Source organism: Synchiropus splendidus, chromosome 19 (genome assembly GCF_027744825.2).
Source record: "Synchiropus splendidus isolate RoL2022-P1 chromosome 19, RoL_Sspl_1.0, whole genome shotgun sequence".
NCBI lineage: Eukaryota > Metazoa > Chordata > Actinopteri > Syngnathiformes > Callionymidae > Synchiropus > Synchiropus splendidus.
The window spans coordinates 10,235,157-10,252,876 of NC_071352.1; the positions used below are offsets into that span (position 1 = coordinate 10,235,157).

General features: G+C 41.4%; 1 protein-coding gene across 4 annotated transcripts; it reads right to left on the minus strand.

Annotated features, from left to right (window-relative positions):
* Positions 1-653: 653 nt before the first annotated feature.
* On the minus strand, positions 654-11,766 carry mafk (v-maf avian musculoaponeurotic fibrosarcoma oncogene homolog K). 4 transcript variants are annotated; one of them, XM_053852727.1, is made up of 4 exons: positions 11,610-11,742; positions 10,700-10,814; positions 2,660-2,732; positions 654-2,588 (listed from the first exon to the last, which is right to left on the minus strand). In XM_053852727.1, exons 3-4 carry the CDS (start codon positions 2,702-2,704, stop codon positions 2,151-2,153), a joined length of 483 nt encoding a protein of 160 aa, XP_053708702.1. In that variant the 5' UTR covers positions 2,705-2,732; positions 10,700-10,814; positions 11,610-11,742; the 3' UTR covers positions 654-2,150. The 4 variants fall into 4 exon arrangements, with proteins under 4 accessions (XP_053708702.1, XP_053708703.1, XP_053708704.1 ...); XM_053852728.1 differs by having other exon boundaries at positions 10,700-10,766; positions 11,610-11,679; XM_053852729.1 differs by lacking the exon at positions 10,700-10,814 and having other exon boundaries at positions 11,610-11,766.
* Between the last annotated feature and the right edge of the window lie 5,954 nt (positions 11,767-17,720).

Below are 17,720 nucleotides of genomic sequence, written 5' to 3' on the forward strand. Positions count from 1 at the left end.
TAAGAGCTATTTTCAATGAGTATAATCTAAAATAATGCAGGGGGCTTTAACACATTTTTTAAAAAATCTGATTTTATCAGATGAATATTTATTTTTAAGAGTGATAATCGATCTGCCCTGCTCTGAACACAGAGAAGATAGTGTTCACAAAAATGTGTAACTGCTTGTGCTGAGAGGAACTATTCTTGGCTTATAAATATAAAAAAAAAAAAAGTTAAGAATAGCGTTCTCGTTGTAAATGTGGATAAAACTTTGAGAGGTCAGTGTCGACGTGATTGGACGATTATGATCACACCACTCCTGGAGAGTTACATAAATATAGAAAAATATCTCATATATATATATATATATTTATACTTTTGTAGAAAACTAGGAAGAAAATAACAAAGGTTGTTTCGACAATACAAGTAAGAACACAGCATCGCACCTGGCTTGTGACCGAACGTCACAGCAGGTTGTACAGCAGCAAAGTTCCCAAAACTGTTCCCTGCATCTTTAGGGAACAACAGTCACGTCAGCCAGACAAAAAAAAAAAAATATATATATATATATATATATATATATATATATATATATATATATATATATATATATATATATATATATATATATATATATATATATATATATCATAAAATAAAAACTGTTGGTTGACTTCACTCCAAAGTAGGAATGGATCCTCTGGTTTCAAGTGACTTGTTAAATAAGATGGTAACTGGTTGCCAAGGCGACACTGTCAGGAGTGGCGGAAGCGGAAGCGAACAGCTGCTGGTCAGCAGGCGTCTCCCGACCCTGGACGAGGAATGATTTCGATCTGGACGGAGATCTGAAGTGACGGCGGAGGCAGTGGGCGCTGGTTCGCTCGTTCTTTTCCTCGGGTTTTAAAGCATTTTGATATCCAATATGGATTATTTTCCATGAGATGTAAGTGCTGCACTGACTGGAGAATCCCCCGAAAACATCCTCTAAACTATCACTACAAGTTCCATTAGACTGTCATGTTACAGTTCACTACCAAAGCAGGCTGAAGCCACTTGATGAAGAAAACATGTTTAAAAAAAAAAAAAAAAATTGCATAATACTAACGTTTTATTTTGAATTACATATACTTATATCAAATAAAATATGTAACTTTTTTATTTTGTTTAAACACAATGAAAATACATTGAAAAAATAATATATAATTCACATAAGTAACTCAGAAAAAGTTCTCATGAATATTGTGAAATATTGCTTTGATTGACAACAATAACTTTTAAGTAACAACCAGCTTTAGAAATTGGATTGTTAGACCACATTTTCTATTTTATTTATTATAATTAAAAAGAATGTTTTGGGAAAAGGATTTTAAAAAATCTTGCATCAAATAACTCCAGCGTGCTTTGGTAGTTTTCTAATAAGTGCTTTAACTTGAGCTATTATCCTACTTGCAATATGATTCATATTAATCACTTAAAAATGTAATATTATTTGTACCATTTTTAAAAATATAATTGAATTAAGTGTAAGTGTGTTAAGTGTCTCCGGCCATTTGACTGGAGCACTTAAAATGTCTTTATACTGGTGTATAATCTAAAGGGCTGGAACAGCATTTCTGACTCAGGAAATACACATTTGGTGCAGAATCTCACATGAAACTTGACACATGAGGTTGAAACGCTGTCACGAAACCATCTTTCTCTACAAAGAACCTCTTTCTGTTTCGCTCTAATGACAAATAGTTGGATCCCTTTTGCTTGATTCGTCCGGTTCTGATGTTCGTGGCGGCGTCAGTTGTAGGTGTTTCAGTTCTTGGTTTCAAGGCTCATGTGACCCGTGAGGACGGTTCTTTTGGACCACTCTTGGATCCGTTAAGGCGAAAAAGCATTTGACAAGACACTTCCCATCAGGTTTTGATCCAGCTTCTGGTGCCAGGGTAAGGCATATTCGTTTCCTGAAAGGTCATTCGGGTCAAAGAGTCCCGCTGATGGACAGTGTACTGCTGCTTGTGTGGGCGGAGAGTGATGCATGTAGCATAACATGACGTGGCGCTGTCCCACTCGATCCTCCAGTCTAGCTACTGAGCTTCCTCTCAGTATACAGGGAGAGTGGGACGGGTCAGAACCAAGGAAAGGACCAGGCAGGGGAAGAGGAGCCCAGTCCTGTCAGGACTAGGAGGGCGCGGAGAAAGGGGTGGGGCTGCTGCTGTTGTGATTGGCCGACTTCACGATGGTGATGACACTGGTGGTGGCCACCTTACCCGGCGACAGAGGCCCGCGGGTCACAGTCCGAGCAAAACACTGCAGCGCCTCGTACTTGGCCCGCAGCGCGTCCAGCTCTAGCCTCATGCTGGCGTTCTCCCGGGCCAGCTTGTCCACCTCCAGCTGCAGCTCTGTTTTCTGTCTCTCCAGCTCCTCCTTCTGGGTCACTCTTTTGATGCGGCAGCTGGCAGCGTAGCCCCTGTTCTTCAGGGTCCGGCGCCGCTGCTTTAACCGGACCACGTCCTCTTTGGTCAGGCCACGGAGGTGCTGGTTGAGCTCCCGCACGGACATGGCCACCAGCTCGTCGTCGCTGAGCACCGAGGCATTCTCGCCGACCTCCCTCTTGACCTGAGGGAGCAGAGACGGGTCAGGACGCCGCAGCGGCAGAAACGGGGAGCGCTGACGTCGCAGTGACTCACCTTGAACGCTTTACTGGTCTTGAAATGAGTCGTCATTCCCTGCATGCAGACACCGAGCCGGACACACAGGCAGCTGCACACAGAGTCAGAGATGGTCACTTCGGAGTGAGGCGACTACTTCCAAGTTACATCTCGTATTACAGCAAATACTATGTTACTTCAAAGTCCACTACCAGTAGCAAGAGCTAGTAAGCAAACGCATTTCACACTCATTCTTATGTATAAGACCAGCCACAACTACATGATACTGCTAGTGTAACTCTCTGACCTAAGCACAAACTGCAGTCACTACTTCACACTCCAGTCATGTTACTTGAGTACTAATACCCATAGCACCTCCAAAATTATTATTACTCCAACAAGACTCATTACTGCAGTAATACTACGCCAATACAGTAATCATTATACAGATAATAAAACTATAAACATTACTTCTAACTACACCTACTTCTACCTGCACCTCCACCACTACTACTATACCTGTTACAACTTGTTGTACTGTAGTTGTGACTTTATTACAAGTACCACAACTATAAGCCTCAACAAACTTACTGCCTGTATTGCTTCTGCTTCTTGTACTACTTCCTCCATTGCTGCCACTATTGTTTGACTACTACCCCATTACTTCTACTAGTACTGCTAACATTATTGCTGCTGCTATTGCTACCTCACTACTACTCATAACTCCCTTTATTACCACTACTACTACATGATTTGCTCTGTTACTTCTCCCTCTATTACTATTCAACTATTTAACAACTAACTCTATTGCTTCTACTACTACCATTACTACTGCTACTACTACTCCAACACCTCCTTGGACAAGTACAACCACTTCTACTACATCTGCTACTGTCTATAGTTCTACTACTAGCAGTATTTATAGTATAAAAACAACTGTTCCAACCTGTTTTTAGCTGCCAGTACTATTAGTACTACAGTCAGCACTACCACAGCTAAAATACTTTGTCACCACTGACAGTAAGCCAACCACTAATACTGTAGTGCCTACTTATATGTTTAGTACAATTACTATATTTGCCACTGCTACTACCATCACTACCGCAATTTATTGGATGGCAACTACTTCTTCAACAACTACTTCTACTACCACTCTTCTTAGTTAGGACAGCTAGCAGCACTTGAACTATTTAAAGCGCTACTTCTGTGACTACTACGACTGTATTCTATTTAAGTACTGTACGCCATGCTTGTAGTAGTGTGGTGCATTTCATACAAGCACACAGCTGGACAGACATGACGTGGAGTTGCCAGCAGAGGGAAGTGTGAGCCTGAAGTCTGGAGCACTTGGGAGTTGCTCCTCAGACTAGGTGGACCTTGACAATGTAGTTCACTGGACCAAGCAGCCTGACACCTCCTCCCTCCTCAACTCCCCCTCCTCACTCTTCCTCAGATCTTTGCGTTTCAGCCCTCCACTCAGTTTATAGAGAAGCCTCAGTGCAGCGGTGCACACGCTTTCCAGACCGCTGCCATGGCCAAAAAAAGCAAGAGCAGCGATCCTATGTGAGCGAACACCACCACCCCTCCCGCTCCCCCTCCCTCCTCCACCACCTCTGAGGTTCCATTTCAGGACCAGGCCGAGTACAAGTGCACTGTTCCATGCTCCACCGCTGCCATGGCAACGCCCTACAGATGGGTGTGGGAGTGTGAGTCACATGGTCGCCAAGAAGAGTAAACAAGGCTCATTCATAACCGCGGCTCTGAAAGTTTCGCGTGGATCACACTCACTTCCCTGACCTGGTCACGAAATATGAATTTATGAATGTGGAAAGTGGACGATCTGCTCGGCCTAATCCAAGCTGACAGTGCTGCCGAACTTTACGGGCCGGAAGATGCGTCTGTGGAACATTCTTGCAGACAGTGTCACACACAAATACTTTCCCTCGTAGTCACTGATGTATTTTTGCAGAGCGACAATATGCTCCTATTGATTTGGTGTCTCTCTCTGCAGCAGGGTCCTCTTACATACACTGGGCTTTCCTGAGCGGCTCCATGCCCTTATTTAACTCGGGCAGGTTATATTTAGCCCGCAGTGCCACCAATTTCTGCCAACTAGACAATTTAACAAAGTGAACCCTAAGTGATAGCTCAGCAGTAGCAGGAGTGTCCTGCAACCCTTCACTCTGCAGCTTCACGCTTGAGGCGCTCTGCTCCTGGGGAAGTGTTTACCGACTTTAAACAAGTACAAATACAGAACAAGTCTGATGCAGAAAGAAAGTTGTTTTTAAAGTGACAGTGTCACAAGTGCAACACAGCGTCAATAAGAAGAGAAACAAGCCAAATACTTCTTGCAACAAGGACGACAAGGAGGTGATGTCGCAATGTCTCTGAGAAGAAAGGTGGTGTCGAGTAATTCCAGTTAAATACTTGCTGGAAGTAGTTTTTCTAACTGACATTGATCTGTTTCGTGGGAACTCAGAGCAACATTCCTCAGTATTCCTCAAACATGATGTTGCTTTTCAAGCGAACAGATGATAGAAGTGTATCTATTAAGTTCTCTGGGGCCGCCAATGTGTTCTACTGTGTTCTCCTGGTTTATTTCTTCTTTTCTTCCATGGATTCTCTGTTATTTGTTGACTTTGATACGGACTATGTTGAGAACTGACAAACTGTTGAATTTAGTTTGGCTACTTTTTCATGGGAAATGCAGCGACTTCTTTTGAAACACACACATTTTTTTCAAGATACTTTTTGAGAATACTTGAGACTCTTTTTGTTTTGTTTTGTTTTTTCTTCATTCATACACACTCATCATTTTTAGGAAGAACTTTTTTACACTCTATATATAAAATTAGCTCTGTGCCATTGCTCATGAGGTGGTTCTCTCATGTGTTGCAATCCTGGGTTTGCATTGTTTACCTCTATACACTTGTAAACAGTAAATGATGGACGTTAGCTTTATGACACTCTACAGTAAAAACTTCATGTTAAAGAAGTACTATTATCATGAACAATATCATCAATAATAATGATCATTTCCACGTATATAACAAGAGAAATAATAGTCAGTGTTGTATTTGTTATGTGACTCATGTAATGTAAACATAATATTCCGAAGCATATTCAAATAAAATAACGTTGTGAACCAGATAACAACAGAAATGTGAGAAAAAAAAATGTCGGCATGGCATCAAGATACTTTGATCACTGATGTAATATTGATATCGATATTTCTCTTTTTCCTGTAAATATTTTAGTTCATTTGTAAGTAAAATACTAGTGATAGTATGGCAAAATACGAACATTTTTGCCACATTAGTTTAATGTTGCAGTAGTTTAAGTGACAAACCTCATGCAGCTGGTGTTTCCTTGTTAAGTATTTGACTTTTAGTAGTTACAAATATTAAAATATATACCATAAATAAAATGGTAAAGATGTTTCCAATTTGCCATTTTTATTTTGACTAATATTACATGTTTTAGTCTACTGTGTAGAGTACCAAAATATACCACTGTGATATATCATGGTACTATTATATCGTGAAGTATCGAGATATATATTGAAAGTTGTGCTGACCGGACATTAAAACAAGACCAGAACATGATGCAGGTCCTCAAACCATGTCAAACTCAAGGCTCGGGGGCCTAGCTGCTCTTTTTTTGCGGTAGTACAAATTAAATTAATTTTATTTTGATGACTTGATCACTTCCGCTGGATAGTGATGTCACGACATATGAAGTTTATTTGAGAGTGATCTGTTTTTGAGTCTAAAATTGCTCAATTATTTTGCAACATTTGGTGTAGTATTCCACCCTTTTCAGATGAAACTTTGAGGCATCTCTCTTCTCTGCCTCATCTATCGTTCTAGATGGTTTTAGAGTCACATGATGATCAATCGGAGTGGGCGTGAAAACAATATATTTTAATGTAAATTGCATGTCTGAATGACTCGTATAAATCATGGCAGCTAAATATTTGATGACTAGACAAAAAGAAAGTGCCTCATGAATCCCGACTAAAGCTCCACCACAAAGTATAAAGAATTGAGACGCAACATTCATCACTTTAAATGTCTAGAATCAATGGGATTGCATCAGAGGGGGGTTCCGGGGTATATTCCTTGTCTGGCTCATGGAAAAGTGGCGTGGGGCCCCCTCTCTTTCTTCATACTTGGGGCCTCTGACTTGAACTTTAGAGGCCGGGTTGTTTTCCCTAAAATTCTTCAGGCATGTGCTTATGTTTTTGCAATGTTTTCCTCTCGAAGATGCCAGAAACTCTGAGCAGAGGGGAAAAAAATAACCATCCCGTCCACTCGCTCTCATTTTCCCACAGAAATGTGACGGGCAAGTTCCACAGCATATCAAGAAAACAACGCTTTTGATTTTTCAAAAAAACGCAAGTCTGGGAAAATACCTCCAGGAGAAGCCGCGGATGGCGGCAGGAGAACAAAACCACATTCCTGAGTGAACGCACACATGTGCACACCCTCGCATGCAAAAACCTCCTGCAGTCTGAATGTGTCCTGCGATGCACTCGGCGATGGGGGTGGAGTTCAGACGATCCCACTTGTAAAACGGAGGCTCAGAATTCTAGAAAATGTCTGGAATTCCGCAGCGTCTCGGGTCGTACGCTTGCCCAAACAACTCCACGGCAAGTGTGTTAGACAAATACTGAATCGTGTATTGACAGACATGATCAATAAACAATAAATCTGCAAGTTTTAGTTAGAAATATTTGTCAAAAAAAATGTTTTTCATATGTTGTTGCTCAATGTTGAATTCAAGATTCAACATTTTTATAGTTATAAACTTTATAGTTTAACTCTAGAAAACAAATATTGAGTCACAGAGGAGCTTAGCTATATACCATAAAGTTTAATAATTGATCACCAAGTCAGGATGAGATGAGTCGGCGTCTACTTTCCGGCTTGTTCGGGAGTTCAAGGTCGACAACAAGATCTGTACTTGAGGGCTGGTCATAGTGACACACCAGTCAATGTGACAGTAAATGTAATGTTGCAACAATAAAAAAAAAAAAAACGTTTTGACTGAGTAATTTGGTCGGCGCCCATCCGGCCTCATGCCGTCAATGTGAAACTATGAACCTGACCACACTGAAATCACTGTTTCCAAACTAGAAATTACTTTTTTATTTGCAGCTTTGTTTTGTCAATGATATTGCAATATATTTATTCATTTTTAGAACTCTCTATGTAAAAATACATTTCTTCTTTTTCCCTTTTATGTCATTCTGACTTAGAGCTTCCCCCAAAAAAATAGAAGAAATTGAGACTGAAAAATAATATATTTTTTTCCGGTAGTTTATATTTAGTACTTAAGATTCCATGACAAACCTTTCATCATTGTGATATTTTTGATTTTATTAAAGTGTAGATTTCCCCCTTCATGTTTACCGATTCATATATAAAATCCAAAACACTTTCCAGTGGAGGACAGACTGCCCACCCTTGTTTTAAACCCTCTTCTGCTTGCTTTGTTTGCATGATTGACAGGTTCAGCTGCGAGAGGAATCCCTCGAGTCTTCTGAGGCAACACTTGTTTTCGGTATGTCGAGCAAAAACAAAAAAAAAAATCCACCACAGTTCATCACAAACTGCAGCTACGTATCGGTTTCACTCACTTTCATCCCTCATTCCCGACCAGTTGAATCGCAACACGGTTTAAGTGACCAGTCATAGGAGCGTATTAGCCTTTGCTGGCGCTTCCATTCTGCCACATTCTGTAGCTGGAACAACAGCGCAGTGTACTACGTTGTTTGTCCAAGGAGCAGTCGACGACAGGCCGCCGCTGCCATCGAGATCACTTGTTTGCTTGTCTGGCTTCCAAACTGGATATGTGAGATACACATTCAACTCCACGTTTTTGCTGACTCAAACACATTTTGAAACATTACATGATAACTGGGCACATGTACGTTTTTCATGCTCAGACCGAAACCTACCGCTGCTCTTCACGATGTTGGCTTGCAAGTTTAGTCTTGCAAACTTGCTAACACTCCAAGAGGATTGCAAAACATACGTTATGTTTCCAGTTTTACATTGCAGATGTGCCAGCACACTATCTCACACTTTATGCATTTATGACTTTATGTTTGGCAGTAACATTATATCATATATCATCTTCTGAAATAGTTTTGTTTTTCCATCTTATGAGAACTGTTGCAGTGTATTTGGGGGGGGGTTAGCTTGAAAAGTGGGAGTGAGGTTTACATGTCAAAAATAAATAAATAAATAAAAAAATTGAGAAATACACTGCATGTAAGTGATGGGTTGATGAGGTTTCATGACGCAGTGTCCCATCTTTCAGAGGCTACTAGATGTCACTGTCATATATACATATTCAATGAAAAGTCATGCCATTTACGGTATAAACAAAGAGCGCCGTCTACTGAGGTCTGAAAGTTTCATGAAGTTTCATCAACACATCACAGCTGTAGTTTATAAGTATTTTTTTTGATGGAAAATAATTGATTTCAACTGAAAATGAGAATGATGAAATGATTTTCATGCAAGTGTAGTTGCTTGTGATGGACAGATGAGGCTTCATGAAACGGCATCTTCATTTTCAGAGCCCCGGAGATGGCGCCATCGTTTTAAAAATGATGTTTCTCCGGATTGGTTGTTCAAATCCGAAGATTTTACAGCAAAGAGTGTCACCTAGTCGGCTCTTAAAGGATCGACACTGTTTCATGAAGCATCACGAGTCCATCACTAGTAGTTACAGCCCAAAACTAAGAAAACTGGCCAACGTCCAAAAGCGGTTTCAATGTCTACATTTGGAATATATGCAGTACTTTTATACGACTGTGATGTCATGGTATTTCCTTGCAACTCATCGGACTCTCCCATCCTCTGTCACGAGCTACCCGACTCCTGTTACTCGCTGTATGCTGTACACGAGTCTGGTCACGAGCAGCATATGGAAACAAAGCTTCCAAACTTGACCACTTCATATTTTGCACTCCATCGCTCATTGAAGGCATGCATTAAGTTCACATGACATGTGGGGCCTGACTGTTTGCTAAAATAAGCACCACCGTGGTAACTGAGTTGTTCCATGCCGCAGATATTAAAGCAGAGTTTGCTTGAGTTCTCTAGGTGAAGCCGAGGTCTGACCTTATTTGCTTTTCTTGCATTTTTTTTAGGTGGAGAGACATTTTTTCCATCACAGCCTTTCTGCTTTCTCCAGCGCAGCACATTTGGTGGGATATTATGCGAGGGAAATGGAGAACATAGCTGAAGAGTGAGTCATGCTGTTTACTGGTTAAAAGCGACGACCGGCGGCAGGGAATTACACCCTCCCGATCTGACGTTTCCTGGAAAATCCCGTTGTTTCAAGAGAAGGAAGGAAAAGTGTGGAGGACCTTGGAAATACTTGGTGTGACCACCAGAAGGTTTCGTGCGGAAAGGGAGGAGAACTCGCCGAATGTCCGAGGAAAGGCGAGAGAAATGTCAAGAATTCAAGAAAACACTTTTGTACGTCGCCTTCTACCTGGCTTACAGGTGTGACAAGAGGGTTTGTTTGAACGTTGCAGAAGCTGAGCCAAGGTGAAATTCAAGACGAAGGGACACCCAGGGGTTGGCAAGAAATAAACATGAATCAGCGTTCCACAGAAAATCAACAAGGAAATCCCAGCCACATAACAATTCAAAAGTGAGAAACCACACCTCTCAGCAGAATAAGGCACGCTTCAAACATCACCGTGGGTGGCAGCGAGGCTGTCAAGAATCAGCTTCGGACAGAGGCAACGCAGACACGTTCACACGTCAGCGTGTTTTTGCTAGTATACACAGTGTTTGGCGTGTTCAGCTGTGAGAGAAATCCCTTGACTCCCAAGCAATAACACTTGTTTCCCCAGTACACGGAGCAAGGAAACACAACACGGAGTGAGTCATCTCATCACAAACCGCAACTCTGACGCTTTCTCACACATTTAAACAAAACCCCCCCCCAAAAAAAGAAAAACACCACTTTCATCCTTCCACATTGACCAACCGAGTCAGAATGATTCTAGCATTGAGAGGGGAATTTTTCCCACGTCATCTGCGGGTTACTCACTTGCTGTCACTTCTCCATCGAAAAAGATCATCACGTCAGGAAGCACATGTTCTCCTCATGACAGCATCTACTCCCACCAGCCCATCGAAGTGGAACAAATGAGAAGTCTCTAAATCTAATGAAAACAATGGTGACAATATTCCCAATATATCATGCACCTAAACAAGCGTTTCAGATTTAAATCATGAAAAGATAAAGGCTGTTATGTCTCCATGATTTATTGTCCATGGGAATAAGGCTCCTATACTGCTGTTGGGTGATGCTTTAGGCCGGCCCACCCTGGTGGTCCTACTTCACATCATGTGCCCTTTGTCCTACAAGTCTAAAATGCAGACCACGTGTTGTTTCCAGTGTCAAAAATGGGGCAATAACTATTTAACCAGCAGGCACCAAAAATAGAGCCACATCTTAGAGCATAGATGAGAAACTAGCATGTACATTGGTGACTAAAGACCATTACATAGTGAAATACAATCTAGCCAAATAAACTAAAATGTTCAAAATCAAAGCAGAAAAAAATAGTAATTACTTGATAATACTGTATAAGTACACACCAGTCACTGTGTAATAACAAATTATGAATTCAGTAATTTATTTCTTCTTATAAAACTAAAAAAAAGGGTCCAAAAAATGTTTTACTTTCGGGTCCATTTTATATTACAAATGGTACAAATTTGAATGATTTTAGTCATTCTAGTTTTCGAGCGTTACATCAACACGTGGTGAAACTGTGTTAAAAAAAAAGTCAATATGGACTTTTGTAACCCAGTTCGGGACGGAACCTCCGCCGCAGACGCGTCTGTTTACCGGTTCATGTCAGCATGAAGCGAGTTACTGAGTGGTGTCAAGAGTTTTTTTTCATTATTTTCTTTCAGTTTGGAGTTTAAAAGGAAACGAAAAACAAGCTCACCTCAGTGGACGCGGATGTTTATGAGCGCACCGGAAACCGGCGGAGTAAGTTCCCAACGCAGACGGCGTAGTAACGTGAGGCAGTCGGTGAACGGAGCGGCGCAGGCTGCGAGCGGCGTGTCCTCCTACTAAATTATCCACAAAACAACAACAATGTACCAACATTCCACGCTCTGCTTCCGCAAGCACTCACGTCACCAGCCTCCTCGTGACCGCCCCCTCCATTCATGAAAATAACTTTGGGCTGACGTCAGTGTGGGACGGGGGAGGGGGGAAAGGCCATAAATAGCAGCCAGATAACACCGGCCACTGTCTTTTGCTTACTTTAAAAACTCCACTCTTAACATTTGCAGCTATTAATAGTCCAAGGAAAACCGTTGACACCACTCCCACCGAGTCCTCGGAATTCTTCTGGAGAGTTCTGCGCTGTAAGTGCCTCAAAAATGTGCATTTACAGGGGAAAAAAGTGCAACCTCTTCCATCTGTCTGAGTTTGGCGCAGCGGCATTCCATTCCTGAGGAAAGTATGTGGTGCAGCAGCCCAGCAGTCACAGGATTTCGCTTATTTTAACTGCCAGAAACGTCACGGGTTGTTTCCAAATAATTAAAACGGAGGTAGATGTGCGGATTGCCTTCAGTTGTTTGATACTGTTACATACTGTTACAAAATGGAACAGCCAAAGATCCAAACTCAGTGCTTGGGAGAACAGGTGTCAAGGACAGGGACCCAAATCCCACCCACCAAGTCATCATTGTGGCCCCTGGGAGATGGTCGGCTCGAGATGAATGCAAATGGCTGATGATTTACTTGTGCATGTCCCAGTGCTTAGCAACACAGAATATCAATGTCAGCAAATATTCATAAGCAATAAATGTTTGTGGAATGACCGGACTCTCACGTTGGATGTTGTTGCTTCTTATATTGTATTCCAAAATAACTTTTATGTGTCACCACAGAAGGTGGACGATTGCTTGTCTACTGACGTTATGTCTGCCACTGTTGTTATGATGAACACAGCGCATTAGCTCCAGTGTCAAGCTAACATGCACGGACAGCATTTCCAGCGTTTCCGTCGTTCCCAGAAGTTCCCCATCTCTAGCTATGGACCCTGTATTTAGAAGTTGTCGGATTTTGGCGACGACATGTTGAATGAACGCTGTATCCAACACAGAACATTATCATTTTTATCTCTGTATAAACAGCGCCTTTGACTCATATCCGAGTGACTCACCAACGTTGAACTCACTTGCGCTTAACAATCTTGACAGGAAGTTGAATCACAAAGTTCCATTTTGAGTGAGGAAGTTAGATTGGCAGAATCTGAGTCGATGGTGACTTCTCCGAGTTGCTCAGACTTTTGACCGGGTTTAACTAAAATGCTGTCGCCCCCTTTTATGTAAAGCCGGTGAACGGCAGACTCATTGAACAGCTCCTGCGTCACTGTGGCGAAATGATCAATGTGACTCATTCAGGCAGTTTATGATCCAGTTGCCTTCCATGAGAAGATTCCCACATGTATCCAGGTGGGAGGAAACAGCTACAGTAGGAGTAGACCGGCAAAGTCCAAAAATTCCTCAGCCGCTGATATCATCTTTCACCAACATTTCCTCTTGTCTCACTCATGGCCCAGTAGAATATTGTTAACCTCCTCATTGGTCAGATGTACACAGTTCAAACAGTAAAACATCTGGTCACTAATCCACCACTGGTCCAAGATAACCTCATTCATAGCAATTTTTTTTGCGGGTGTGTCAACGCTAGCTGAGAAGGTCAGCGTGGGAAGAGCGCGAGAAGACTGGTGGACTGTTATTTTTCTTGTGTTCAATTTTGTTTCTTTAAAAAACATTTGTTTCATTCATCAAGTACATTTTAAGAAATGGCAATTGAAGATGATAAATAAGAATTGACATTTTTACCAAAAATGTACTAGAATTTTTGTCTTGCTTTTGAAATATCAACGTCACTACAGCATGTGGCAGTCACATTACGGCACTCACTAGCGCAACAATAAAGTGGATTTCATACCGCAGTTTTAAAAGATCAGTTGGTGGCGCTGTTGGTTAAAAAGGTTTCTTAATGGTTGTTCAAAGCCAAAGATTATGATGTCGACAGTGCCATCTAGTGGCAAAAATTAGGACACTGTTTCATGAAACTTCATCAGCTTATCTTCACTTGCAAACATTTCTGTTTGGGTTATTTTACAACAGACGGACTAGCACTGGGACTCATGGGAAAAAGAATCAGATATGTTTTGTCCAGTGTTAATAGTACAACAAAGAGGCTACAATTCTATCCCATCTTTTCTATACACAACTTTAATTCTTAATAACTACATCTCAATCTAGTTACATTATTTTCCTTGTTGTTGTTTTTTTATTCATTTCGAGAAAAAAAAACTGTAATGTTTATAATTTCATGATAATTTTTTTTTTTTTTTTTTACTGAAAATTCAAGTTAATCTAAAGGTAAAACACAACTCAACAAACAGTGGGTTTAGGTCAAGTTTGTCCCTGCGGTTTATTCCCACAGATGAGTCAGAATGTGCCGTATATTATAGAACTTGTTGATGACTTCCAATTCAACACAAGCAGTTGCCATGCGTATTTGCTGATTCTGTTTTTTATTAATATCCTAAAAGGTTTCTATTTACCAGTTTCTCCTAAGCGTTGCATCATGTATCCAGTAAAACAGGAAAGCAGACTCACGCTCAGATGTGTGAAGTCATCGTGTACCATCCATGACTGGGTCCACTTAAGGTTGCCGTGTCAGTTTTTCCAAGGAACTGCCGTAAAACTGTGAGAGCGGATTTTGCGGCACGCCCTCTTTCCAGCAGGCTCCTCTTGTGGCTCGGGTGCCGTGTACCACCGCGCTGCCATGGTGACTCAGGTGATAAGCTGCTTCCTCTTAAACACATGTGGAAGCCATCACTGCGTGGGCTCTTTCATCCAAAATAATGAACGTATAAAGGTCATCTGGTGAGTCATCCGCCTGTTAGATATGAGCAAGTGCATCACTTCTCTTCGTTGAATCATCAAAAAGAACTTCAGGATCATGAAGACCAGCAGCTGCATCTCAGTGACATTTTGTGTCAAGTAGCTCATTTGCTCTGGTTCAAAGTGGGTGGAGCTACGGTATATCTTGTACCCAGACTATCACCACTGACTCAGTGCTTCTACGGAACTAAAGTCACCTGTCTTAAAGTAGGTGAATATGGGCTGACAGGTCAGAGATTAAACTGATGCTGCATGCGATACAAACTCACTTAATATGTTAGGAAAATGTGTGGATTTAGACTTCATGAAGGGTCACATTATCTATGTAGAAGGACAGAAGAAAAAAGAGTCTGGAAATGAACTTGATTTTTGTGACTTTAAAAAAAACAATGGGAAAACAGGAGATGGCTAAGTATGACAGTATATCTTTAAAAGGTTTTATATTACGTTTGTGGATGTGTATTGCAAATTTATGTTTAAGTGTTTATTGTGTCATTTAATAATATAAATGCGGAACAAAAAAACAAAACAAAACAAGAAATCCCAATGGGAAACTGCATTCTGTGAGGTCATCAGTATGTGGCAGCCCAATACTCTGAAACTGGTACTATTACACCATATTCCATTTGTGGTGTGCTTTGGAATGTTTTTTTTTTTTTTCAATAAAACAAAAAAAAAAGATCCATCGCTGAAAAATGGTTGAAGTACACTGTACTAGACTTCTGAACAATGTTGAGTATCAACTATCCAACCGTCAATATAAATGTCTGCATCTCGCTTTTGAAACACTTATGTCCTTGTGTAATTGTGTAGTATTAGGGCTAACATTAAACAGGTCTACACCTGGGGGTGATTTGAATGCTGGGTGTTTGTCTGAAAACTGTGAAGAAGTATTTGCCCCACTGTCATCGCTATGTTATCCCTCAGTTGACTTTAGGTGAGTGAGACAAAATCAAGCCAAAGTAAGAAGAAAATGTGAAAGGTTATTGGTAGTGATGTGTTGATGAGGCTTCATGAAACAGTGCCCAAATTTCCAGATCTCAGTAGGTGGCGCTCTTGGTTTAAATGATGTGAGGCTTCATTGAAATACGTGTCTGAAGCCAAAGATAATACTGCAGACAGTGCCATCTAGTGGCCCCTGAAAAAAAGGATACTGTTTCATGAAACCCTTGGGGTGAGAAAAGCCACACCCACTTTTGAGAAACAAAAGAAAAGCATGGTTGAAACCTCTGTTCATTCTTTACGATTTGTTACAATGTGTTAGTGATCACCCACCTCCTGCTTTGCTCTAGGTTTTTGTTCGGTACTTGAGCCTCACTAGTTGAGTGCAGTCTGTTTATAGCCACCAAAACACGCAGCTATAAAGTCTATCTGGACAGAAAGAGTAATCGATAGAGGCTTGCCCTGCAAGGGATGACCTAAGTAGTAGATGTTTTGCATGACTGTTATTGTTTTCTCACGTGCTCCCTTCACCATCATGGAAAAAATGTCCAGGGTTGAATCCCTGCAGGACGTGTGGGAATATACCTCCACCAGTCAATGCTGTTCATCTGGTGGACGCGGATGACCTGAAATACACTCGCAGCGTCCGACCAGCACAAACATCAGCCGCGGCAGACTTGTCAGGGCTTTGGGTTAGATCAATGGCCTGTGGGGTCTGGGCACTAACAGCCAGTTTAGGATTACAGGAAGTCACTTTGAGTCACTAATCTCACCGCCTTCTGACTCAGACTGTTGAACTTAGAAATATGATCCTGCACAAAGAGGCCCTGCTTATTTGTCGCATACCCTTTTTTCTTCTTCTGTGCTGTTATATTGGAGGAAGCGGGCTCATTTGGAGCTCGCAGATGTCTAAAGCTGACATGGCAACAGTGATAATGATCCAAAACAAATGTGAGTGGATAAAAACATCTAATTGGATCATGAATTTAGTCCTCCAGATGGTAAGGATCAGCCAAGTGAGAGCAGTGAAGCAAGATCCCCTTGACAGGAGATTTAATTCAGAACATCGACTAAACATTCCACTGACTTCACCCAAATGTGTTTCATATGAAAACACTTTACGTAACCGAGTGTCTGGTCAAGGCTGCGTGGACACCGGCACGCTGTCGCTGCAGCCGCGTCAGCAGCCCAGAGTGTCACCAAGTGTGGGGCAGCAGATTTAAAGAAGGATGACGGGTCAGTCCGGGGACAGCACGCGAGTCTCACACACACAAAGCCACAAACAAAACACACTGCTAACACACTAAATCCACAAGAGACGTTGACAAAATATGTATAAAATATATACAAATATATATACAAATATATATATAAAAATATAAACCTCTAAAATAGTGATAGGTCGATGAGGTCTCATGAAACAGTGTCCCAATTTTCACAGCTCAGTAGGTGGCGCTGTAGGAATGTTCTGAGGTTTCATTAAAACAGGTGTTCAAAGAATACACAGCAGACAGTACCATCTAGTGGCCACTGAAAATGATGACACTGTTTTGTGAAACCTCAACATCCCATCATTGGTCTGCTTATCAATAATAATAATAATAAAGACACAAACATCACATAGTTTTGTACACTCACACAAAACAAACAAACAAAAACATGCTAAATAATAGCGACGGGCTCATGAAGCTTCATGAAGCATTGTCCCCATTTACAGAGTTCAATAGGCGCCACTCTCCTCCAAAATAGTTAGGGAGTTGGGTTTTTAAACTCACAGCGCCACCTACTGAGTGCAGGAATGAATGAGCCGATCCACAGACCTCCTACAAATCAATACAGTAAATACTCCTGCATGAGCGCATAATAACACAATATAATACACAGCTCCACTCCACTCTTACACACATGCAACACAAACACCCGGCAGCACAATAATACCAATGTAAACACTGATCAGAATTTAACCTATATGACGACATAAAAGTATTAACTACTGTTATTCATGCCGGTAGGTTCTCGCTTGAGGACAGTGGACAATGGCGCCCCCTTGTGTTACTTTTGTGAACTCCACACTGTGCAAAGTTTGGAAATTCCATCTGCAGATGTGTCAAACTGAAATTGTAAACCGGATTTCCATTCATGGAAGCGTCTATAAATGGTACCTCTTCAACGAGAAA

Bases quoted from the DNA above. Each gene is read 5' to 3' on its own strand.
- mafk (XM_053852729.1), bottom strand. From the start codon at position 2,704: ATGCAGGGAATGACGACTCATTTCAAGACCAGTAAAGCGTTCAAG. The intron at 2,589-2,659 runs GTGAGTCACTGC...CTGCTCCCTCAG, and splicing joins AGACCAGTAAAGCGTTCAAG to GTCAAGAGGGAGGTCGGCGA.